The following is a 27,434-nucleotide window of genomic DNA, read 5'->3' as shown; positions in this document are numbered from 1 at the left end:
AGACTAAGTTTCTCATTTCTACTGCATCTTAACTTAAATTATTGCCATTAATAAGACATAAATCCTGAAAAGGAAACTGCTTCGTTTTTCCGTTAAAAAACATAACCAGAAACATGCTATAAGCTTAAGCGTATTAGCATGAATATCTTAGATTGGGTTTAGAAGTGAAATTTACTTAGTGATGAGTAGATTTTATGAAATGGTAATAGTTTCTTGCATTCCTCAGCATTCCAAATCATTTTCTTTTTCCTTCCCATTAAAAAACATGGGTTTTGGAACCCAGAAATTGCTTCATTTGTTATGGCCAATTTTTTTTTTTTTTATTTTGCTTCTCCATTCCATTTTCACTAGTAAACATTTTTTTGCTTTTGTTTAAAGGAAAAGATAAAACTTATATTTTCACTTTGAGCTTTATAGCCATCTTAAGATCTGAATCTAGTTATTTTGGTGACGTGGAAAATATAATCATTACCTTGGAGAGGGGCCAAATATCATTTTTGTATCCTAGTTTCCACTCTTACTTCTGTACAAATATTTATCAAGTTTTTATTTCCACCGAGTGACTTCTAGTTCTGCATTCCCAACTTGGGCAATCGATCAGTATCTCCATTGATGATGTTTCAGAGGGGCCTTAGGTGTCTCCAAAACAGAATTAATTCCTCCTTCCCTTTTAAAAGGTACATTGTACGTAGCCCTGGAATATCCTCACCATGTCCTTTCAGGGATTAGAGTTATTTAGATGTGCATCTAACACAAAAGACAGTATACCCTGTCTCTAGGATTTTAAACATTAAAAGTTAGGAATCATTCCACTGAATTATGCCAATTAGTTAATAGTTACTTTGTGTATTTATGTATGTGTGTGTGGAGTGTGGGAAGAGTTAGCTTCTTAAAAAATACTGTTGTTGGCCAACTAAGGTAGATGCTTTAGCTGCTCCAAAGAAACATGCAACCTAAGTGAATGCCATGTGCTTGCTCTGGAGATGCATCTTTGGACGTGTCTTCTAGCTCTCACTTGTGACCATGTTGCTAACTCTAACCTATATAGAAATTCTGAGGCACAACTGTGGGCAGAAGCACAGTTGACAAAAATGAGGTCTTATAAAAAGCAGGGTATTGGAGGAAAATAAAAATGATTTAAAATATGGTATGTAAAATTCCTGGAAGGCATTTACTTCCAAAACAATCCAGATTCCTTGACTTTAAAATCTGCTCCAGAATCACCTTCCTTGGTTGTTGAGGAAATATTATTTCTTAGTGTGAGTTGCTGAGACAGATTCACTCACAAGTATAAAAATAAGTACCTCTTTTTAAGTGTTGGAACAGCTTTTACTGCCCTGAAATGTAATGCCTTTTGCACTTGCCTTCTCCTTTTTCTCTCTTTTCTCAGATCTCAGCAAAATGATTTGTATAAGTGCCAGGTATATAAAAGAATTTATTGCAGTGTTTGAAGAGATCTTTGTTTCCTTTTTTCACTAGTCGACTACAAATGCCTACAATATAGTTGTTGCTCGATAAATGCTTGTTGATTGAATGAAGGTGATTTTTCCTGAGCTTGGTCATATTTATTGTGCAATATCTGTAGGTGTGGTGGAGGGTTGCAGGGAATGGAGGAGCCATGACTGTGGTCCTGTTGTTTTGCTTAAGGGAGGGTATTAGTTTCCCAGGGCTGCTGCAACAAACTACCACAAACCGGGTGGCTTAAAACAACAGAAATTTGTTTTCCAGAAATTATTCTGGAGGCTAGAATTTTAAAGTCAAGATGTCAGCAGGGCCGTGCTCCCACCGAAGGCTCTAGGGAAGAATCCTTCCTTGTTTCTTCTGGCTTGTGATGGTTGCCAGCTATCCTTGGTGTTCCTTGGCTTGTGGTAATGTAACTCCAGTCTTTGCCTCTGTCTTCACATGGCCATCTTCCCTCTATGTGTGACTCTGTCCAAATTTCTCTCTACTGTAAGAATACCAATCATTGGATTAGGGTCTCCCCTAGTCCAATAAGACTTCATCTTAATTTGATGACATCTGCAAAGACCCAATTTTCAAATAAGGTCACATTTATAGGTTCTGGGTAGACATGAATTTTGGAGGGACACTATTCAACCCAGGACAAGAAGGCTGAGTAAAATGTCTCACATGAGATGGTCTCAGATTTTAAAACACTGGTATATGGCAGGGTTTCTCAACCTCGGCATTATTGACATTTTGGACATGATAATTCTTTGTTGTGGGGCAGGGTTATCGTCCAGGATATTTAGCAGAATTCCTGATCTCTGTCTACTGGATGCTAGTAACACACCCAATTCCCTGAGTTCTAACAACCCAAAAAAATTTCCAAACATTGCCAGATGTCCCTGGGGGGCAAAATTGCCACTGCTGGAGAACCACCGGTATACAGGTATAAAACGTGTAAATTACGTAACTACATAAAAAATGGCATTTTCTCAGACCTATAGCTTTTAAAAAAATGTTGTTCTTTGGTTAGCACATTAGGTCATCAAGCCAATTGTGTACAAGCTACAAAAATAAATAAATATTAGGGTTGCCCCTGTTGTACTCACAGTGTTAACACATCTGGGGTGAGGCCAGCCTGACTCCAGAGAGGATTTTCCAGAGGGCAGGGATCAAGCATGTCTGGTTCACTACAGTATGCCCAGGGCCTGGCATAATTTAAAAATAATTACAATCTTAACACATTTTAGGTACTTTATTACTCTGTATGCAATATCTCATTCTCATAGTAATAGCTCGATAAATATTTGTAGAATGAATACTCTTGGACAGAACTGAAAGTATGCATGAATACAAGCTTTTACTTCTGGTATCCTAGAAGGAATAAAATAATATTTGCTAAAGAGAAGGGAACTTCTTCCATCGATTCTCTTCCTTTGGTTTGGGGAATTTTGACTGTTATAAAAGCACTGACACTGTAGCAGATATAATTAGGAGAGCAGTTTGTTTTTATTCTTCTGATCTGAGGATACTGTGCTGATCTGGACAGCCATGGTCCTTGCCTTCTGGAAAATCCCCTCTGGAGTTAGACTGCATCCCAGCAAATGCTTAACTCTATCAGCACAGTAGTGTACTGGGGGGCAACATTAAGATTTAAAGTACTATTTGTCCTCCTCGAATGGATTCTTCCTTCATACCAAGTTATCTACTGGAACTTCTTATCTAACAGCAACTCATTTCTCTCTCTTTAGGACCACTGAAGCCAGAAATAACTGTCTCCTACATTGCTGTCTCAACAATATTCTTTAACAGTGGACTATCATTAAAAACAGAGGTACTGTCACCTATGGGGCACATGAAAAGCAGGGAGAAAAATTTAATTTGTACTTACTATTTTGAAATTTCAGAATCCTTTTGTAAAGCCTTGTGTAGCTATAGTCTGAAGGCTTCACTATAACAGAATATAACTTGGACTTCAGCAAAGGACTTGTGTTTGGTACCTACATATTATGGAAACTTTATAGTAGAGCTGTATGGACCCTGAGAGTGTGGTTATAATGGTGTTGTTTTTAATATGGCAACTGCGCTGAAGCATCTACTTCAGGTCTTCCTCAGATTATGGTGGTAGCTATAGTGATGTCTGCTGTGCCACATTTGAGTTGTTGATGTTTAGTTAGGTTTCCATAACTTTTGTGGATCATCTTTTGTTTCCAGGACTCATGCTGCTCAAGTGATGCTTGTTATAACTTTTAACTAATTTATATTTTTTTAAAAAAAGTATATCCTTTGCTAGTATATCTGTTAAATATTGATAAATGTTTTAAGAGAAATATTAGAATTTTTCATACTAAGTTGCAACCTATCATGAACACATACACGTAACGTTATTTACTGATCTAGGTGTCACTGAACATGGGATTCTCTTGGAATTTAAAAAATTCAGACATTTTTACATCCAAGAGAGGAATGAATAGAATTTATGATTCTCTTTTCACTTATAATGGAAGAAAAAAAAAGAGGAGAAAGTACATATTTGCTTTCGAAGAAATTACATAGAATTTTTAAAGTTATCTTTCTAAGATACTTATTCTTATGTAGAGAGAGAAATCTTACTATGTAAGAATTTTTTTGGCTTTAAAAGTTAAAATTCTGTTTCAGCATCATGTCTTGCCTTTACTTATTTAAGTTTATTTTCTTTTCTTTTAAGTGTGATTTGAATGAAGACTAAATTTAGTTACCTCCTTTGACTATCCTAGTAGCAACATGGAAAAAAGATGGTTTTGCTAAATTTATGTCTTCTGTAGTTATCAGGTTGATCTAAATCTTTTCATTGGGGCATTTTGATATAGATGGGATCCCTGTGTAGTGTCTGATAAATTGTGTCTCAAGAATTCTAAATATTCTCACTAATTACCTGTTCTTCTGAAAATAACTGACATGGGATAGGATTTCCTAAATATGTTAAATTCCAGTTTTTGTAAATTATATTCATATGAAAAGACTATGATTAGTGCTTAGAAGGCACAGGCTTTTTCTGTCAACACCTGGCTTCTGCTATTGGTTCTCAAATGTGGGGCCCAGTGATACAGAAAGGTGTTTGCCACTCCTGTAGTGCTGGCCTGATCTTCCTTGTGGGTCTGCCTGCTGGCCTTGGCTAATGCTCTTTGTGGAGCAGCTGCCTTACCGAAGTCCTCTACTTGGGGCGTTGCTCTAACTACGTCCCCTGGTGGCTGCTTAATGGCTACAGCTGTTACTTATGCCATGGGAAATCTGGCAAGAGACTTGATTCTCTCACTCCTTTAGCTTCTTGCTTAATGCTATTCTGTAAAGCAGCCAACTTCATGGGATGCACGGGTTGGAGAACGAAGAATGTCACAGCTATCAGCATTTCTCTAAGGACCAAATTCTTCTGTAAGCGCCTAGGAAACCTTCAGAGTCATCCAGCTAATTTGGATCTAATGATGAAATGCCTTGATCCTGTGCTTTACTACGGTATCTAGGTAGCCATCAAAGCCATTTCCTCCATCAAAGGCCCTTTTCAAACTAATACAGCCTTAAGTCATTTTCAAGATCCATTTAACTTAAGATGCCCTAGATTGCATCATTGTGTAATGTTAAACCATCTCTAAACCCTGCTAATTTCCTGGGCAACCGAACAGTTGTAAGTTAGGAGGTAGCAATCTTATTGTTATTGTTTTCGAGTTAATAATATTAAATTAATTTCAGCTGGGACAACTATTTTTGTATCCTTTTAGGTCCTAGAATACTGCATTTTTGCATACAGGAGACAGTAAGTTATTACTGACTTGAATTTATTTGAGAGCATTTGCATTGGTCCCATTCAAGATTGATTTACATTGAACATTTCATATAGTATTACTCATACACTGATGTAATGCTGTGTATTCTATAATTTGTTTTGCTAATTATTAAAATTATAAAGAGCTCTGTGTTAATACTTCATGCTGAAAAGATTTAATGCTAAACCTTCAGTTTTATGACAGTTGATTTCTAGTTTTCGAAATAACCTGTTGAAATGGTTTCTGAAATTTTGTTGTACTGAAATGAAATAAAGTCACATTTGAAATATATTTTATATTTAGCTATCTTCAAACCTACAGTTTCAGAGAATTTGTCACTTAGACTGTGGCAGGACCGATCTCATTTAAACAATTACTATCAGGTGCGTATGGCTACAAGGCACTGTGGCACTGGGGATAGAAACAAAGATGAGCAGAACTCTCAGGGTCTGAAAAGGGTCCTGTGTAGGGCAGAATATACAGGTTTTTCCTTATTTTCCCAAACATATTATTTTTTAAAATCCCATTAGCTTAGAAGTAAATATAGCAAATTCTAAACTTTAGGCTAATGCTGCTTGTTTCCAGCCCAGAGCTACGAGGCTGACTCTCAGAAAGTGAATCACATGAAGGTCAGATAAGGGTTAGAAGGAAAATTGGTATGTAATGAAAATATTTCTACATCCTAGTCAGAGCCTCTGATTTTAAGCAATTCTTGATGCTGTCAGTGAGACTCTGGTATAATCAATATGTGGAGTATCTCCTTAAGTTTATTTTGATGAATTTGACCTGTATTACATGTGAATAAACAAAGTCTCATGCAAAATCAACTTTTCACTTATTCATGATGGCATTTATTTGAGTATGTGGCCCTAAATTCTACATGGATATATATGGAATAATACTATTTTGGATTGTATAGTGTTTACTTGCTTTTTCTTTTCCAGTGTTACCTTATTTTATCTTTAAGGTAGCATGAAGAAGATATAGAAAATATATAACACTGGGTTTTTGTGACAGTCTTGAAAATCTTAGGAACACTTCACATCTGTTATTTCCCTGGTGTTAAGAGGCCCCTCATGACCCAACATAGTAGGCACTTGTGATTCATTTTGCTGAATTTTTTTACTGTTCCGTTATTCTGATGCAATGTCAGTTGTTTCTAATTGTCATTTTATAGGTCAGCTAGTATTTTCCAGCTACATTTCTTTTTCTTTTCTTTTTTTTTTTTTGTGAGGAAGATCGGCCCTGAGCTAACATCTGCCAATCCTCCTCTTTATGCTGAGGAAGACTGGCTCCGGGCTAACATCCATGCCCATCTTCCTCTACTTTATATGGGACGCCGCCACAGCACGGCTTGACAAGCGGTGCGTCGGTGAGCGCCCGGGATCCGAACGGGCGAATCCCGGCCACTGCAGCGGAGCGCGCGCACTTAACCGCTTGTGCCACCGGGCCAGCCCCTAACTACGTATTTTTTTATAATTTTTTTCTGATTACAAAAGTGGTATTTCCCCGTTGTAGAAAGATTAGAAAGAATAAACATAACTGCTATTAACATCTATGTGTTTTTTAGTTCTTTTTTTCTTAGACACATTTGTTACAAATAGAATATTTTAAAAATAAAATATTTAAAAAAATTTTATATATATGTATGTATATATGTATACACATACTTCCATACATATCTACACATATATAATCATATTTTTTCTATGTGACGTATAATCATTTTTCATATAATTTAATTTTTCTTCATTTATATATATTTAAAAATAAGATAATTTACGTTTTGTTTACTTTTATGAACATAAAGCAAAAGGTACAAAAGTATATATGATGATAAGTCTTCCTTTCACCCCTCTACCAAATATCCAGTTTTCTTCTCTGGAAACAACTAATGTTAACAGTTTCTATGGATCTTTCCAGAGACATTCTATGCAAAACATACACATATGTGTATTTCATGCCCTCAAACTGTGGTATTTCATACTGTTTGCCACCTACCCTCATTTTACTCAAAAAGCGTATCTTGGAGATTCCTTCATATCAACACATAAAGAACTCATTGTTTCTTTTTTTATTTATTTATTTGTTGAGGAAGATTGTCCCTGAGCTAACATCTGTGCCAATCTTCCTCTGTTTTGTATGTGAGTCACCACCACAGCATGGCCACCAACAAGTGGTGTGGGTCTGTGCCCAGGAACTGAAACCGGGCTGCTGGTGCAGAGGGCGCTGAACTTAACCACTAGGCCACGGGGCCAGCCCCTCACTGTTTCTTTTTATATGCCAAAAAGTATTCCATTTTATGAATGTGTCATCATATTTTCTTAGTCTTCTATTGATGGACATTTAGGTTATTTACAAGGTTTTGCTATTACAAACATTCTGCAAAGGATAACCTCAAAATATGTCATTTCCCACACTGGGAGCATATGTGAAAGATTAATTCCTAGAAGTGGAATTGCTCAGTTAAATGGTATGTGCAGTTTAAGTTGTGATAGGTATTCCAAGTACCTAGAATGGTGGCAGGTGCTCAGTATGTATTTGTTGAATGAAGGAATGGGTTGCCAAATTGCTCTCCATAGATTGTGCCAATTTACACTCCTATTGGTTAAGTAGGGAGAGACCCTCTACTCCTATAGCCTTGTCAACACAGTTTTAACATGGCTTTTAATAGCTCTCAACACTATGTTTATACCTTAAGTTTATTTAGTTATTCTCCCATTTTTGGACATTTAAGTTGTTTCCAGATTTTGCTTTAATAGATAATGCTCTGACAATCAATTCTGTGTATAATGCTTGTAACCACTTTTTATATCCTTAGGATAAATGCCTAGATATAAAACTCTGTGGTCCAAGAATATGAATTGTATTATAGTCCTTGATATGTATTCTCAAATTACTTTTCAGAAAAGTTAATACCATTTTATACTCCTGTGAGAAGTATATGCAAGTGCCTTAGTTACTGCATTCTGGCTAATCATTTTATCACAATTTTTTAAAAATAAAAATATCACTAGTATTTATTTGGTATTTGTTGAATGCCTGTGAATATATTTGAGTGAGATTTGGTTTCAAGACTGCTGAGAATTCTTGGAACTGCTGGTGCTCAAGTTTGTTCTGGGCTGAAAATTCTGATTCAGTCTAAGGATGGCTCCTCTGAACTTAGCTCAGATCCATGGACCTAGTGTGGCTTCTGGTCTGCCCAGTGTTTCCCAGTTGCCCTACATTAGACCTGGATTGCCAGAAGTTCCTTAGATGTCATTAGGGACATTTTATGACCAAATTGGAACTGCTTTGTGTCTCCACAAAGGGAACCCAGGAGACAGATCCCAGAAAGTGGTCATCAGAATGAGTCTGCATGAACCTACTGTTTATTAAACAATAGTATAAACTTTGGCTAATATCTCTGAGGCTGAGGATCTCTTGAATGTTTTGCTTTAACTAGGGGGTCAATACAGTGCTGTATCTATAACCAGTGAATCTCTGGCATCTTTAATGTGCTTTAATGACTGCCTACATGTTTTATATAAGTTTTCTACTACTTTCTGAATTTATTTCCACTGAATAACCATATAACTCAAATTCAAATGCAAATGCTTGTTAGTTTGTACATATTTAAACCCCAAAGTTTAACTGAGTATCCTTTTTTAGCTGTGAGACTCATAACATGTGCCTAGTTTGTCATGTTTCATGTGACTTTTCCCTCCTGGGGCAGCAGTATGACATGGTGGATGAAGCAGGCATGGGTTTGATAGCATGCCAGAAATGGGTTTGGTTCTGAGCTTTACTGTATAGTAGGTCTCAGCCTCCATTTCCTCATCAGTAAAATAGGGATAATAATATCTACCTAATGGGGTTGTTGTAAGGATTAAATGAGATAACATATATAAAGTGACAAGCTCAGAGCATGGTATGTAGCTACTATTCAGTAAATGCTAAAAAAGAAATCTAGTGAGTAGATTTTGGGGAAAAAGTCATTTCAAATTATAGAATATCATTGGGGAAAACATTTTTAAAAATTATGATTTGTGTATAGATTTAGTAACATCTTGCCAAATTGAGGTCTGGTGTAAGGAATAGGGATTAATTATCATAGTAAATTAAAATGTGATAGGTCCTGCTAAAATTTTTAAACAGGACTTATTTTTTAAGGTAGTTAAACATATATGTTTTTTACAGTATCAACAATCTTTAAATCTATACTAGTGTAAATGCAGTTAGCTTAGTGCTGCTCCAGAATTTTACAAATCTGAATTGTTAGGATATATTGTATATTCAAAAGAAATTAGAATATTTCAGAAATTTTATATAAAAATACTTTACAATCATCACAAATAACTTTTTTTTCCTTAAAGTTTGTCTCATGCATATGCTTATAGGTAAAAATTTTAGCTATGAAATAACACCAAATTGATGGATGTTAGCTAGACATTGTGTGATCATTTTGCAGTATATACAAATGTCAAATCATTATGTCATACACCTGACACTAATATAGTATTATATGTCAATTATATCCCAGTAGGAAAAAACGTTAATTCATGTGATGTTATTTTAGTAGCAGTCTCTCTTCAGAAGTAGTTTTCTTACCTTTGTTATTTTGTGTCCTTCATTTTTACAGGAGCTGACCAGTGCTTTGGTGCATATAAAACTGCATCTTTTTATTCAGATCTTTACACTTGCATTCTTCCCAGCAGCAATATGGCTTTTTCTTCAGCTTTTATCAGTCACACCCATCAATGAATGGCTTTTAAAAGGGTATGTTTAAATATTTTGAAGGGTCCATTTTTAATGGGGCATCTCTAGTGACATTGTTGTTTCTGTGGCAGCTATACACAAAAGGGCTTATGAGTGATATCTTATAAGGAAAAAAAACACTTTTAACATTATTATTATCCTTTAGAATGATAGTATTTCATCAAGGAGGTTCATCAAAGAATTTTATAACAGAATCGTAAAATACACCCTCATGCTTAATCTTAAGGTTCTAGGATGGACATTTTTCTGGGAATTTAAATGAGTTGTGTTGGTAGAAAAATGGAAGGGACTAAAAGATGTAAGATCTGTATGCATGTGTATAATGTAGGCTGTCAATTGGATGCTTTCACTTTTGCATTCCATATCTTACCAAATGTATACAGATAATGGCTGAGTATATGTGTTTTTAAAATGTATCAGAAAGAAAAAATATATATAAGGGACAAACTTTTGCTTTTTCACTTGTCCTGTTTTATGTTTGATGGGATAGTTGATTTAACAATAGATTTTTATTAGAATCTTTTCTCCCATTAAAAATGTTGCCATGTTTATTAAAAAGATTTAATGATTTTTAAAAATTATTTGAAGTGATTTAAAACTAACTACATTTTAACATCATATATAACAGCTAAAACACTGAACTTAAAACCCAAAGACTGCGTTCTGACCCTGTCCCTAGCTTGCTATGTAACATTGAGGAAAGTCACTTAATAATTTTGAACCTCAATTTCCCTGTCCATAAAGTGAGGCTAATCATACTTTTACTGCCTGCTTAATAACAATGTTGAAGGTATCAACTGAGATCACGTATTCATTCATTTACTCAAGTCATTTATTTAGCTCTTACAATGTGCCAGGAATTATTATAAGTATTGGAGAAACAATATTGAACAAAATTGGCAAATTGCCAGTTAGTTTTGTACTTTGAATAGACTCTGGGTGTGATTGTCAATAAACAAGTAAATAGATGATCAAGATAGAGATAAGTGATGAAGTAAAACAGTATGATATGGTTGAAAGTGGTCAGGTGGGCAGGCTGGAGACTACTTTAGAGTGTAGGGTTCCGGAGGCAGAATGTTCTAAGCAAAGGAAACGGAATGTGCAAGGGCTCCAAGGCCGGAACAAGCCTGGTGTGTTCTAGGATCGGGAAAGTGACCATGATGGCCAGAGCCTGGGGATATAGAGGATGAATACTATGACTTAGAGTTGGAAAGGTAGGCAGGAGCCAGGACACACAGAGCCTTGTAGCCTATGGTAAAGCATTCATATTTTATTCTGAGTGCTACAGGAAACTACTGGAGGGATTTAAATGAGAGAGTGATATGGTCTGATTTATATTTGCAAATGATTCTTCTGGCTACTGTGTGGAGAAGAGATAGTAGAAGGGCCTGAGGGGAAGCTAGGAGACCAGCTTGGAGGCTAGTGTGGTGAAGTAGCAGTGCAGTAGAGAGGAATGGATGTATGGAGGATATATTTTAAGAACCCATGGGCAGATAGGCTGTGGAGAGAGAAGGACAGAGAGAAATCAAGGATCACTTCTGGATGTGGAGTCTGAGCCGCTGGGTAACTGGTGGCATCATTTACTTAGCTGGGGAGAAATACGTTAGGATGAGAGAAGGAAATCAAGAGTGCTGTTTTGGCTAGGCTGAGTTTGAGAGAATGAACATAAAATTTGGCTAGAAAGCATAAAATGCCACATAAATATGATGACATCATTTTAGAGCAACAATGTAAGACGTGTGTTAAGAACCCATAGTTACTGAGTATCTGCCATGTATAGAGCACTCAAGAAATAGGAAGATATTAACTCATTTTCCTTGTATTCAGAGAACTTCTAATTTAGTTGGATATATAGGACATATACATAAAATAGTAACCAACCAAAATGAGGCAGGATATGATTTGTCAGATGAGGGGTGTGATCAGTTAAAGAGTAAGAGGTTCAGCAAGAGTTGTGTACTCCTAAAGCAGAGAGTTCAAAAATCAGGCATTAGTGGGAGACAAAAATAAAAAGTTTCCTTAAGGCCAAGTTGCAGAAGGCGAGAACTGGGCTGAGGAGTTTGGGTTTGAATCTGTAAATGATGGAGAGTTCTTAAATGTGCTAAACAAGAGAACAGCATGCTAAAAAGCAGTCATCAAGGAAGGTTAATCTGATAGCATTGTACCTAGTATGTAGGTAGAGTAGATAGGGTTTGAAATCTCAATTTCAGTATGCTAAATAAAACAAGCATACAGTTTTCACCTCAGGATATTAAAGGAGTACAAACTTAGCCTGACTCACTTAGAGAAAGCTCTTCTTACCTCACTTTTTCTCTCTTCCCCACCCCAATTTGAGAGTACACACTTAGTATGTTAACTTGAGGGAGTTGCAGACTTCTACGTCAGGATCATGGTTAAGTCTTTGAAATAAATATATTCTGATCATATACTCCTCGCTTTGCTATGTTAAAGGGAAAGAGTGGAGGTAGAGAGACTATTTAGTAGGCATTTGGAAATGCCCAGACATGGACGAAAAGCATCTGAAGGGGGATGATGGCAACAGTCATGGAAAAGAATGGAAAGTTGGTTGTGGTGATTAATTTATGAGGAGTGAGTGGAGCCACATATAACTCCAAAGTTTCGAACTGGATCATTAGGAAAAAACTGTCCCATTGACAGAAATAGGTAAATTGAGAGGCAAAATTGATTTTTTAGAAAATATATAAATTCAACATTAGACATGTTTAGTTTGAGGTGGCCATTGTAGGCAGCTACAAATTTGGGAATGGTGGTTAGGGCTAGAAATGTAAATTTGAAAGTATTCCTACAGATTTAGATTTGAAAATAAGATTGAGAAGAAGGAAGGAGATCCAGCAAAAAAACTAGAATGGCTGGTTTAAAAGACAGGAGATAAATTAGAATGATGAAGTACCATGGTAACCAAGAGAATAGAGTGCTTTGAGAAGCAAGAAGGTAAGGAGAAGGAATATGGGGAAAAGAATATTGGATTTGGTGATTAGGAGATCACTGGTTACTTTTAAGGTTGCTACTTATACTAGTAGAAGGGGCATAAGTCAGATTCCAAGGGAGTGAGGAGAGAATGAGCTTTGGGGTCATGGAAGTGGAGCACTCTTTAAAGCAAGTCAACTGTGAGCTACAATGGAAAAAGCAGAATTACATATTGAGGCAACAGTACTAATTTTGAGGTTAATTATCTACATTTATATGTTGAATCTTCTGCCTCCTTGAAGGCAGGGATGATGTCTTATGCTTTTTTTTTAATACCTTTGTGTATTATCCTACATATAGAAGGCATATGTATTCAAAGTATAGTTTGGGGCTTTTGTTTTTTTTTAAGGATAGGGAGAACTCTGCTTCTTTGTACATAGAAGAGAAGGGGCCAGAAGAGAGGAAAAGATTGAAAAAGCTAGAAAGATTGAAAATACCTGAGCAGACCTGTTCCTGGTATTGGTGGTAGAGGAGATAGAAGGCAGAGGGCTGGAGGAGTAGGCCTGGATAAGTCTTTGACCCTGGATTCCAGAATAACAGTTTAACCCTAGATAGGCGGCTTTGTGAGTTTGGGCAGATTATTTAACTTCTTTCTTTAGTTTTCAGTAAAATGAGAATAATAATAGTATTTGCCTTAACTTGTGAGAAACGTGAGTCAAGTGTCTAGAACAGTATCTACTACAAATGGTAAATGCAGTAAGTATTAGTGATGGTGATGATCATAAGGAAGGCTAGAGATTGGGAATCGGACACACTACTTGAGCATCACTTGGGAAAATAGACCTTAAAAACAAGACTATATTGAATTGGATTGAGCTGGAAATTCCATAAAAGGTGTTTTCTTATGTTTTCAGTCAAAATGAGATAAAACTTTTATTTTTTCTTATTTCAGAGCTAATGTTACATTCATTACATAAAGTTTAGACAGTACATTATTACAAAAGTAAATAAAAATCGTCTGTAATCCTACATTCAAAATATTAGTCAGATACTCTGTGTCCTCTATTCCCTGTATGAACTTTCCACTTTAATTGGGCCAGCTACTCTCTGTCCCCAGAATGTGTATTCTATATGAATGCTAAGTAATGTTTTTTATCTTTAGTACTTAGATTTACTACTCATAGTTTCGTTTGCTTGTCGTGAAACGTATTTTCTATCCTAAACTCAGAGAACAGACTTCTTGTCATGATCTAGGGAGTATACATATAGTTTAATAAAAACTAAATTTAGAATAGACACTAGAGCATAAACTTCTGTAATGTAGGATAGACCCTAGAATTTACTACAGAGTCTGAATCCAAGAAGTATATGGTTGTGTCATGCTTATTTCTATATTGATATTACAACAACATGAAAATGTCTTTTATGAGATGAAAGTTTGAAAGTTGATGTTTTATAGAAAGGAATCGGCAAATGTGTGCTTGTGTTTTGTTAAATATTTTTGAACTTTGAAAGTGGTTTTAAAGTTTTATTTTTGCCAAAAGACTTCCTACAAAAAGTATAAGGAAAAGATACCTGAAAATAACCTAAAATTATATACACTTAGCAAATGATTAACCATTTTGGTTATCTTTCAATGACTACACTCACTATAACTTGACTGTTTTTTGAATTGTATAATAAGAGCTTAAATAATTTAAAAAAATAAAATCACCCAAGCCTGTGGAATGGAATGAGAGCTACCCCATGCACTTGCAGAGTCTTCTAAGCCATGTTGCCTCATCAAGAATTGTCTAAACTCTGCACGGCATATGCATCAATAAACATTCTCCTGTTTTCATTTACTCAGCTCTGCTATTTTAGAATAAATGTACTGAAAAAACTATTTATAATTGAAAAGAAAACATACTTATAATTGCATTTTCTTTTCTTTTTCAGTTTGCAGACGGTAGGTTGCATGCCTCCCCCTGTGTCTTCTGCAGTGATTTTAACCAAGGCAGTTGGTGGAAATGAGGTGAGTCGCGGGGCTAACTTTATTGAAACATACGTGGGTGCTGTGCCTTTATTTTATATTTTATTTTATTTTATGATAAGAGAGTCATGTCACAGAAAACACATAAACATAGTAGCTTATGAAGGAAGCGAGTGTATTCATATATTAGGATGATGCTAAAATTGATGATGACAAGTGGAATTTAGGATTTCTAAGAGAAGAGCAAGGAGGTGAATGAAATAGAGATGCTGATTTTTCTACTTCAGTGGGAAATTGGGAGACAGAGGACAAAGAATCCAAGGAAAAGGACTTTTTATCCAAGACTCACGAACTGAGGACACCCGCTATGGCCATTCCTTAGTTCTTAAAAAATTTGCAACAAACTAAATTTGTGGTAAAAGGGTCAATATAAGTTTAATGGCAAGTGAAGATGATATAAAAAAGAGAGATGAGGCCAGGTTTCTAAGATGAGTTCAAAGACATTATTCAACTGCTAGGGAACTATGGTGAAAGAAGAGGGCTTGTGTGTAGAATAGCGATTGTCATTTTCAGGAGCCACTTACAGGTGGTCCTTCACGTCTGAAAGGCCCTACAACTTCGTACTGAGGGACTTTGTTTTGTAATAGCTTGTGCTTCCTTTTCTACTTATGTTCTCTCATTCAGAAAAGAATACTATTGGATGAAGGAAGATATAAGGGGTTCCTACTTCAGTTCATTTCATAGGATTTTGCTTTCTTAGCATCTATTTTCATTTTCATCCACTTTATTCATTCTAAAAATATTTATTGAGTACCTGCTATATTCTTTCTAAAAGCAGGTTTATTGAATTATCATTGACATGCTATTAACTACACAAATTTAAACAATTTAATGTTTTGACATATGCATACACCTGTGAAACCATCACCACAACCAAGATAGTGAACATATCCATCACCCTCAGAAGTCTCCTTGTGCCCCTTGGTAATCCCTTGCTTCTGCCCTTCTTAGCATCCCTCTTCCCCAGGCAACCGCTGATGTGTTTTCTGTCACTATAGATTAGTTCGTGTTTTCTAGAGTTTTATATAATGGAATTATATAGTGTATACTCTTCTTTTTTTCCTTTCTGGCTTCTTTTACTCAGCATAATTATTTTGAGATTCATCTGTGTTGTGTGTATCAATAGTTCAGTCCTTTTTATTACTGAGTAGTATTATTTTGTATGGATGTACCACAATTTGTTTATCCATTCACCTGTTGATGGACATTTGGGCAGTTTCTAGTTTGGGGCTATGAACATTTGTAACAGATCTTTAAGTCAAAATATACTTTCATTGGGACTACTCAGGAGTGGAAGGTCTAGATCATCTGGAGGTGTATGTTTTAACACCTTTCAACAAAGGTAAGAATCACCAATAAATAGTTATTAATCATCTACAAATAGCTTCTGAAGTGGACCGTTTCTTTCAATATACCATTTCTTTCAATTACCACAGGTGTATGTTTAACTTTTTAAGAAAATGCCAAACTGTTTTCCAAAGTGGTTGTACATTTTAAATTTCAATCAGCAGTTTATGAGAGTCCCAGTGTTCCACATCTCATCAACACTTTGTATTGTCGGTCTTTTTAATTTTAGCCATTCTAGTATGTGTTTAGTGTTTTAACTTAATTTACATTTCCCAGTGACTAACTATATTGAGTTTTATTATCTTTTCATGTGCTTATTTGATATCCATGTCTTCTTTGGTGAAATGTCTAATAAGTCTTTTGCTTTTTTTTTTAATTGGCTGGTTTGTTTTCTTATTGATGAGCTTTGAGAGTTTTATATATTCTGGATATAAGTTCTTCATCAGATATATATCAGATATATATTTGTAAATATTTTTAGATATATATTTTGTAAATATTATAAATATTTTCTCCCACTCTGTGGCTTGTCTTCGTTTTCTTACTTGTATCTTTTGAAGAGCAGGATGGTAGTGGAGGCAGTAAAGGTGGTTGGATTCTGGATGTATTATGAAGGCACAGGAAATGCTGATGAATTGGATGTGGGATATGAGAGAAAGAGAGGGGTCAAGAATGACTCCGAGGTTTTTGACTGAGCAGCTGAAAGGATTGAGTTGCTGATATGGAGAAGAGTGCTATGTGAGAGCAGGTTTGGGGGATATTAGTCTGGGTAGGTGAGGCTATGCTGTGATAACTAAGAGCTACAAAATCTCAAAATCAAAATCTCGGTGGCTAAACATATAGGTTTATTTCTTGCTCCTGGTACGTTTCCCATGTGGATCAGTGGGAAGGTCTTTGCCATCACTAAGGAAGCCTGGTTGATGGAGGCATCATGTCTTGAAGGTACACCATCTGGATGGAACACAGAGCATTTTCAGTTGCCACAGAAGGGAAAGAGAGACATGGGAGAATCACAAGTGGGCTCTTCATTCTCCAGGCTGGAAGTGATACATGGCACTTCTGGTCACATTAAATTGGCCAGAACAAGTCATATGGCCTTACCATGTGTTGTCATTCATGTGCTCTGAAGGAGAGGAGAACTGGATATTGGTGATACTTGTAATGTCAGCAATATGGGTAAAGATCAAGAGTTTGTTTTTTTAATGTGTTAAGATGCCTCTTCCATATCCAAATGGAAATGTCGCTATGCAATTAAAGATACAAGAGTTGAGAGTTCATGAGTGTTCAAAACTGGAGATATAAATTAGGGAGTCATCAGTGAATAAATGATATTTAAACCAAAGATTAGATGAGATTACTGAAGGAGAGAGCATAGATAGAAAAGAGAAGAGGTTCAAGGACTGAGCCCTGGGACCCTCCCACATTAAGAGGTTAGAATAATGAGGAGTAACCTGCAAAGGCAACAGAAAAAGCATAATTAGTTAGAAGGAAAAGCAAGAGAGTATGGCATCCTGGAAGCCAGGTGGAGAAGGTATTTGAAGGAGCACGGTATTATCAGTTGTGTCAAATTCTACTGATATAAGTTGTGTAAGATGAATTTTGAGAATTGACCACTGAGTTAAGCTGCATAGAGATTATTGGTAACCTTGATCCGTGGTTTTGTGGAGTGTAGGGGCAAAAGCTTGTTTGGAGTAGGCTAAAGGAAAAATAGGAAGAGAGGAATTAGAGACAGGAGGTATAGGTGACTATGTTGAGGTCCTTTGTGATAAAAGGGAAGAGAGAAATGGGCCTGTGTTTCAAGGGAGATGTGGGGTCAAGATTTTTTTAAATGGAGAAATGACAGCATATTTCTATCATGATGGGAATTTTACAGTAGAGAGGGAGCTGTTGATTTAAGAGAGAGTACTGGAGTCATTTACTTGGTCAAGTGGAAGAGAATGGTATTGGATTGTATGAGCTTCAGTAGGAGCTTGGACCATTTATTCATAAAAACAGGAGGGAAGGCAGAGTGTAGATGATAGATTCATGCAGGTGAGTAGAGGGGGTGCACTTTGGAATTCTCTTCTGATGACTTATACTTTCTTAGTTGTCTTCTGATGACTTTTATTTTTTCTCAGTAACTGAGAGTGATGATGAGGTAGGTGGTATTGATGTTTGAGATGAAAGGAGAAAATGTGCACTTGCCATCTAGATGAAGAGAGTGAATTAACTGGAGAGTATGGTAGCATTGCTAGGAAGCGCTAAGGATATGGCTGAAATACATAGTCATGCATTGAAAGTGAAGCCAGGCATCATCGTTGTGTGTTTCCTCTTAGCCACATTTAGCTTCTTGGTGTGGGAATGGAATTGGCAGATTGTTTTCATTATGACAGGTAGTTCTTTTTGGTTGCTACATAATTAGTGAGAGAGAGGAGTTGTAGGAGTCTCGGACTAGTGCTTGTTATGATTATCTTTCTATTGCCTTGAAAGAATTTGAGGAAAGGGTTATTTTTGGTGTATCTGAGACCAGTGTTAATTGGCATAAGGGTGTCATTTATTGCTTTCTTTTTTTTTGTGAGGAAGATCAGCCCTAAGCTAACATCCACGCCAATCCTCCTCTTTTTGCTGAGGAGGACTGGCCCTGAGCTAACATCTATTGCCAATCCTCCTCCTTTTTTTCCCTTTTTCTCCCCGAAGCCCCAGTAGATAGATGTATGTCATAGTTGCACATCCTTCTAGTTGCTGTATGTGGGACGCTGACTCAGCATGGCCGGACAAGCAGTGCTTCGGTGTGCGCCCAGGATCCGAACCCGGGCCGCCAGTAGCAGAGCACGCCCACCCAACAGCTAAGCCACGGCAAAGAAATATTGCTTTCTTTCTAATGTGATTCCCTTTAGAGCTTTAAGACTAAAAAACCTTTTTGTTCTTAAATGACTTTGGCGGAAATTCAAAGTTCACTCATTTTCTTGAGATTAACATATAGCATTAGAAAGTATATTTACATGCTCATTCCCCAGTAGATATTTAAATTATTTACATTAATGTTACATGTTAATAATGTTGAATTTACTAATATCTCCTTTGTTTTCTAATATCATTGGTCTCGTTCTTTAAATGTTTCTGTTGTGCAACTTCATGATTATCAAGCATTTTGGTAGTCCTGGGGAGGAAGATACAATTTTTCATAAATATTGAACATTGAGCTTGCTAAGTCCAGTTTGGTCATATCTTCTGATGTGAAATGAATAGACTATTTTATATTTGTGTCAGATTATGGAAGAAACTGATCTGCAAGTATTAGATAATTTTAAGCTTAATGTTTTTCTAAAATAATGGTAAAAGGTAACTGAATATAGGCATTTGTTGAAGTAAATGAAAGGGAAGATTAATTTTTTGTATCTTGGAGAAATCTAATCTAAGGATGGAAAGTGAATTTATTGGTTCATGTAAATGAAAAGGTCCAAAAATTGAGTCTAGTGTCAGGTGCCATTAGGTGAAGATTTTGATTCTACTTATCCGTGATTCTCTGCTCTGCCTTGCACGCCGCGGCTCTTTACCCTCAAGGGTTTTGTCATGGTGGGAAAATTGGCTGGAGCACGTTTTCATGTTGCACTGTCCTTACAAACTGACTATTCTTTGCAGTGTTTATGACATGTAAGAACACTTTTTTCCTTCCAGATTTTGTATAATGTAACTTCTTTACATTTAGTTTCTGCTCTCATGTATTTATATATACATCTTTAATATGCAAACACGTGTTTAATATATGCTATCGTGTATTAAAGTGAGTGAGTGTGTAGCATGTTTGTATTTAATGATTTGGGGGATGTATGCAGATAAAATAGTGTCATTTGAAATGATTCTCTTATTTTTATTTTGAAAAGTTGTTATATAATTTAGGAGGAAATTTTTTCTGTTACTTATACACCTTTCATTTTAAATGCTTTTTCCCTAAAACTCTTGGTTACCAAAAGGTTTTGTCATGGATTGAAGGTTATTGCATCCCTTAAACTCACAGCCGTACTTTGGTGAGAAATAGCCTTATTACTTTTTGTTATAAAAAGTATAACAGTATAAAAAACAATTTCTGTTTTTATAACTTAGGTTGTTTCTGTTTCAGTGAGCCAAATAGAATTTATAATAATTTTTTGCAGCAGAAGGATCTCAATATATGTGCATAACATTGCAGATATGCTGAATGCTGGCATGTCCTTTAGGTATTAAAATGAGATAGCTGACTACAGTCTTATTTTGTGGCCTTTAAATTTTAAAATGCTTTCATTTAAATATTGGAAACATGGTTAGGTTCTTTTTTTATGATTGTTATTTATTCATTCCAGTGTTTTAAATGCAATTTTCAAAACTACAAGATTGTAGAGTGTGCTGTTGATGTAGTCTGATTGGTTGTGATGGTGATTGTGTGTGTCTATGTGTGTGTGCATACAGTTTTAGTTCCTTGTTTAAATAATAGAAAAAGTAATAAGACTTGATGAACCCTAATTTCATTGCCAAATATAAGAAAGAAGATAAATCAAAATGTTTTCTATTTTATTCTAACATGGGAGACATAGGATAAACACTTATTCTTAGCCTAAAACTCTATACGTTTATTTGGTTTAAAATTTCTGTTCCAAATGTAAAGTTCTGTGGTAAAAAATACAACTCTTTCCCCAAAAGGTCTTACAAAGGTTTTCAACCTTTTGGGACTTACTAAGGGGGTATTGTTGCTTTCAGATCTCTGAAGGAAAAAAGAAAAAGAAAAGCAGTGAAAATCGTAATAGATAAAAATCAAGGCAAGTTAGGAGGGAGTTTCCAGTCATATCTGAGAGTAATATTTTATACTGAACTCTGTTGTCTGTGTTTAAAGCTAAGCCTGGTAATTTGAACCAGGAAAATAAGACACCTTCACCACTAATAGCAGTATACTGATTACAGGCATGTTATTTATGTTGTTTGTTTATTTTTTTGTTTCTCAAAGTGAATTCCATAGATTACCTACACTGACATTACCTGGGATGATTAGGGAAAAAAAATAAATTCCTTATCTCCACCTTAGACTTACTGAATTAGAATGTGTGGTGAATGGGCCTCAGGAATCTTCTTTTTAAAATTATGAAATCTATCATATCTACAAAAGATGTGTAAAACACATATATACACTTTAAAGCATAATGATAAACATTGCTCTGCCCACCATCCAGCTTTAGAAATAGAATGTGATATTCAGCCAGTAATTAAGCACCCACCTTATGTAGACACTGTCTTTTACCATAAGGAATAAAAAGGAGGATAAAATCTGGTGCCTGCCTTGGAGAAGCCTACATTTAGTGTGATATTACACTATTCAAAACCTCTATTTCGGGTTATACACCTCACAAAAATAGGCAAAATTCCAAAAAGAGTGGAATGGCTTTATAATGGCCCATATCATCAAATTATTGTTTTCCTTCTTTAGTGTAGAAAAAACAAAATGCACCCCAACTGGGCTCAGCCCCACTCAGCTGTGTGGGACAGCCAGAACTTCAGTTTGGGGATCTGGACTGTGTTTGCTTCTCCTAGGCATTAGGCTGTCCTCTCGCCTGGTCTAGGGTTAAGACGGGTGCTCGTTTTAATGTAAACATATTTAGCTGGCATTTTTATTATATTTTAGTTAGCAGGTTGAAGGATTTTAGAACCCTTTGATAGTCATGTAGAATTCCAAATACATTTTAAAGAAAAGTTTTGATTTCAGGTATAGTAGAAAAGTAACAAGTTAAAAGTGTGCGTGTGTATGCATGTATGTGCGCCTGTGTGTGTATTTAATTTCATCAATGGGGTTATTGCCCAAATCTCTTCAAAGAAAATTTAAGAATGTCTCCTGAGCAAAGAAAATTATTACATGTGGTGAACTCTTTAAGTCATAGACGAAAGGTCATGGCAGTCTGAGTATATTTAAAAAAGATTTTCTGTCTGCTTGGAAAGCAAATGAAGCACTCATTACTAACTTTAAATTTATAGCTATAAGAAGATTTTTGCTAGAGGTGAAAGATCAAGATCATCACAGTCCAAATGGAGACAGAAAGTTCAATTTCTGGCTTTTCAGCAAGGCATGAAACATTTCAGGGTTATTTTGCATTATCAGTGGGGAGTTGATCTTGCTAATCCAATGCATGAAGATAAGATTCATTGAAACATTTATAAAGGCATTTAGAGCAGATCTGATCAGCAGAGAGAGGACTTGAAATGAGAAGGAAATCTGATCTGTCAGTCACTGTCTCTGCTTCAGGAATCACTTGGCTTTTCTGTGTCTTGCCTTTCTCCTCTGTGAAATGGGGTCCGTTACAGCTTTTGCTTGGAGGGGAAGTTTAATGGCATTCTGGAGAAATCTTTATCTGAAAACGCCTCTCAGTGTTGAGCCCTCTTGCAAGCTGGCGTTTGTGCACTTTTTACCCTCCTGCCTCCTGTGCTCTCTGGGAAATGGGAACAGTTTTTCCTCTTTGACAGATGAAAGAACAGTAGACCTAGCAGCAGCAAGAAATTCCATATCCCTACTCTTCTTCCATATCTGATTTTTAACTTTAGTCTCATCTTCTGGATTGGGTTAGCATTCCTGGGAGCCCTGGAAAGAGTTGACTACGTTTAAGCTGCTATAAAACTTGTGTGAAACATAGCTAGATTTCCCAAGATTTTTATGTGTAATTTAGAATTCTCTCTTAACCCTTTAATGCCTCTCAAATTGTCTTCTATTTCTACCACTTTAATGAAAAGAGTCCTCTTAATGGTTGGCAGTGATTTCTGTTCACCAAATCCAGTGGCCAGTTCTCAGTTCTCATCCTCCGTGACCTAACTACAGCCTTTGACACTGTGGCTACTCACCTCCAACTTCCTTTTGCTTCCCTGACGCTCTTCTCTCCTAATTCTCTGCCTACATCTCTCATCACTCCTTTTATTCTTGTCTGGCTCCTTTCCCATCCCAATGTGAGTGCCTGTCAGGGACCTGATCTTGAAACATCTTGTTTAGTGTTGCCAGATTCCTGTTTCTGAGTCCTTCTCTCTGTAGCTGAAAACATTTGACCCTCACCTTTGGATCTAACTCTGCGTCATACATAAGGACCAGTCCTGATCTTGGGTCAGAAGTATTTAAACAATGCCAGCTTAACGTGCTCTGGCACAATGTCACCACCTTTGCTGCTAGGCCACCTGACCTTTAGCAAAGGACACACTTGCCAAGGAATCAAAGCAGGTGTTTTATTCCTGCTTTTACCATTACTCACCTGGTGGTCTGAGTGGTCACCAGGTAAGCCCTGGACCTCTGTGAGCCTTGGTTTCCTCATCCGGGGAGCAATAGTATTTACATCCTTCTTTTGTAGAATGGCTTCCAAGGGTCTCCCAAAATGGTGTGCAGAAGTTCTTGTAAATTGTGAGGGAACATATCAAGCAAGCATCAGCATTATCATCATTGCTGAGGTTTGTCAGTGATGAAATCATCCAGTTTTCCTGATTCATTCTCATTGCTTTCTCAAGAATTTGATCTTCTAAGTTCACTCATTCACTCACTTCATTCATCTAAAAATATATGTTGAGCACTTGCTATACCTTGCTATATATAGTACCTTCATAGAATTTTCAGTTTAGTAAGAGATGTAAAACATAAACAGTAAATTGCAATATAAGAGAGTTAGTGTTTAAATAACCTTACAAGATGGTGGATTTTTAAATAAATTTAATGAACTAGGTAATACCAGTTTATTAGTTTGTATTATAGGTCCTCAATGTTGTTGTATAAATATTTCCTACCATAACCTGGGATGCTTATGTCAGATATCCAAGATCACTCCTTCTGGAAACTAAAGGGCATGGGAAGCCAAATTAGTAATGGAAAGATTGCTCTAGGACTTTAGAACCAGATAAAGGGGACTGAATAGATTTGCAAAATGTTTCCTCTAAACTGTGAAGCCTAGAAAACCACTCCACTTCTATCCAACAAAACAACCAACTGCAAAAACAGGTGCCATGTCTCCCTTGAACAGTTCTACATATAGGTTGAAAATTTGTTGTTATCTCATTCTTTTTCAATATCAGAATGCCTGTATATATTATGACTAACGTAAAACATTTTTCAATAATTAGATTTATTTTGATTAGTTACATTTAAATATCAGACTTCTGTTTTAGGGAGGCACTCTGAGTTCATTAGTGATTTTGAGGAAACAATAGTGTAAACAAGGGCCGGCCCCATGGCTTAGTGGTTAAGTGCGCGCGCTCCGCTGCTGGCGGCCCGGGTTTGGATGCCGGGCGCGCACCGACGCGCCGCTTCTCTGGCCATGCTGAGGCCGCGTCCCACATACAGCAACTAGAAAGGATGTGCAGCTATGACATACAACTATCTACTGGGGCTTTGGGGGGAAAAAATAAATAAATAAAATCTTTTAAAAAATTAGTGTAAACAAAAACATATAACTTGCTTCTTAGATAATCTTATCTGATTAATGTTCATATTTGTTATATCTTATTATAGAGAATTTGATTATTTTTACCTTTATTTCCAAATTCTGGGCATGTACCCTTTTTAGGTTCTGTGGCTTATCTCTTCATTGACTATATACCAGTTACCCCTATATTTGTGTATATTTATGAAGTTGTTACTGCTGAAAATAGGAGACAATCTCAATAATTTACCAAACCTTGGAATTATGGAAATATCAGTAAATTAAATCTAAGACACTTAGCTTTTTCTCTTGGCCCCATTCCTAACTAGCTCTATGATCTTGGATATTCTCTTTCTCAGCTTTTTGATTAATCATATGTAGGCAGGGTTGTTTTAGATGAAAATATTTTAGGAAAAAACATATAAGGACCTATATAAATGAGAGAAAGTAATCTGTAGAAAGCTGTTTGCTTCTTGGTGAAATATGATCTGCTTTATTGCATTAATTGTAGATCTTTATGCTTTCTCAACTTTTTCTCCCTATGAGATTATATGCTTCATAAAAAAGGATTATATTATGCCTATATCTTTCATATGAAAGTGTTCAGTATCTATCAAACTGAAGGAATCAAGCTTAATCTTTACTGCATTGCTACAAACTTTGGAAATGACCCTTTTAAACTTTGCTTGCTGTATGAAGACATCAGGCTATGTCTTCTAAGTGTTTAATGAGAACATCCTGCTTAGTGCAATAAGATTTTGCAAGCAGATTATTCACAACCAAGAACACTTGGCTCCAAACTAATGGTCTGAATATATTAAGTGGGACTGAGTTGCATTCTAATCAAGTGCGAAGATATTGGACTTGCAAGGCCCTCTAAATGAGTAATTTTCAATTTTTTTTTTAAACACAACCCACAGATAGAAACTGAAAATTTTCCAAAGTGTCGTTACTCTATGTGTAATTCACACTCTTTCCTCTCCTCTCCTCTCCCCTCCCTCTCTCTCTTCCACGTTTATCCTCTTCTATTTTGGAAAAAAATGTCCAATCAGTATTCACTAAATTGATTTTGTGAACCACAGTTTGAAAAACACTGCCCTAAACTGTAGTGGACACCTGCCATCCATATTTTCTCTTGAATCAGCAGCTCTGATCCTCTGGACAAACTTTTTGGCCTTTGGTCTATTCTCAGGAGGATTCTTGGCCTCCTGTTACTTACAGACAATTCCTTTGGTGTTGGCCCTCAGACCACTTTGAGAACTTGGTGTTTTGGATAAATTCTTCTGCTGCTTGTGGTCAGCTCTCTTGACCAGTCTGCTCCTATAATAGAGACCTCTTCATCCCCCAATATCTACCAGTTGAAGTCCTGCACATCAGTCAAGGCCCAGCTCAAATATCATTTCCCTTTCAAGAAGCCTTTGCAGATGTCCAATCAAAATTAACCTTTTCTTCCTTCCCCAATAGAGTACTTTTTTTGTACCTCTGTTGTGACAGTCACCCTTATTTTTAGATGTTTTTTAGATATTTTTGCATATATTTGGCTCTCCAACCAGTTTCTGAATTTTCTTTGCAGGAACTGCTTTTCTGTGTATCCCTTTAATGCAATACAAGAAAATCCATAATAAAAATGGCAAAGGAGGATTTGGGGAAGCTAGAGAATGACTCCACTTTCCTCATAGTCATATAATGATCCCAACAGAGTTTCTCAGAACAATGATGAAAGCACTTACATTGAAATAATTTCCAAAACTCAATCTCTCCTTCAAGGATCTTCTCACATATTTACTCTGCCAGAATAAAGTGGGATAGAATTGAACAATGTTCTATCTAGATTAGACATATTTTCTCACTGTTGCAAGTACATTTTAGATGCTTTTAAGAGAGCTTATTGTGGGAATTATTCACAGCTTGTGCTCCATGGTGCTTCTCATTTAATGATCTTTCAGATATGGACTCTGAGACAGTGTTATTACAAAGTTCCAGTCTAATTACAGTTACATTAAGTTCACACTGGTTTGAAAATGGTATAGTACTTTCTCAAATAGGCAGACCATGATAGTTTAATTCTGAGAAATTAACTATATGAGATAAAGCACATTTATATATTTGTATGTACTAATCTTTTTTTAAGCGTACAATGAGTTAGTCTATGAAAAATGCTTTTGAACTTTTGTGGCCCTCCTTATCAAGCACAGCAGGGACTGATATGCCTGAACTCTCATTTGAGTTTACAAAAAGACCTTGTCAAAATAAGCCATCATAAATACTCATTGCATTTGTGCAATGGAGTTGTTGGCATGTATTTATTCTTTTGTTCCTCCAAAGTTTGATGTTTCCAATTCCCCAATAGTAGTTTTAGTTACCAACTATTCTGCTGTGTGTTTGCACACTTGCTGTTAAAGGTGGGCTACATAGTCACATTTCATATAAAAGATGAGAGCTGGCGTTAAAATTAAAAAAGGATCTACTATGCTCAAGTAGTCTATAAAGAGAGACATGAATTTTGTTGCTTTGATAGTGTTATCTTTTTGTAGATAACCAAAAATGGAATTTTTGTTGGGGGAATTATGTAGCTCTCTTTAAAATTTTTTTATTTTCAAATTGTGTTTGAAATACTCCTGAGGGTAAAAAAAGAGGCTACTTTAAGAAACAGTTTGCCTGTGGTTGATGAAGTTTTACAACTTCAGGCCCAATTCATTATAAATTGATTATCAATAGAGAAAGAGGAAAGAAGTT

The 27,434-nt window shown here is 36.1% G+C and overlaps 1 protein-coding gene across 8 annotated transcripts in view; it reads left to right on the top strand.

The window, feature by feature from the left end:
• The window catches only part of SLC10A7 (solute carrier family 10 member 7), a 242,587-nt gene that overhangs the window by 3,333 nt on the left and 211,820 nt on the right, over positions 1 to 27,434 (top strand). For 7 of the 8 annotated variants that reach the window (XM_058550155.1, XM_058550156.1, XM_058550158.1 and 4 more), the window contains exons 2-4: positions 3,198 to 3,280; positions 9,868 to 10,004; positions 14,871 to 14,946. In XM_058550155.1, coding sequence (XP_058406138.1) covers positions 3,198 to 3,280; positions 9,868 to 10,004; positions 14,871 to 14,946 — 296 coding nt within the window. Of the gene's footprint in view, positions 1 to 3,197; positions 3,281 to 9,867; positions 10,005 to 14,870; positions 14,947 to 27,434 lie in introns of those variants that run through there. The other variant, XM_058550161.1, reaches the window with a different exon arrangement.

The sequence above is a fragment of the Diceros bicornis genome, chromosome 11 (genome assembly GCF_020826845.1).
Source record: "Diceros bicornis minor isolate mBicDic1 chromosome 11, mDicBic1.mat.cur, whole genome shotgun sequence".
NCBI lineage: Eukaryota > Metazoa > Chordata > Mammalia > Perissodactyla > Rhinocerotidae > Diceros > Diceros bicornis.
The sequence above is the reverse complement of the archived record's forward strand: the minus strand, read 5'-3'. Positions and strand labels throughout refer to the sequence as shown.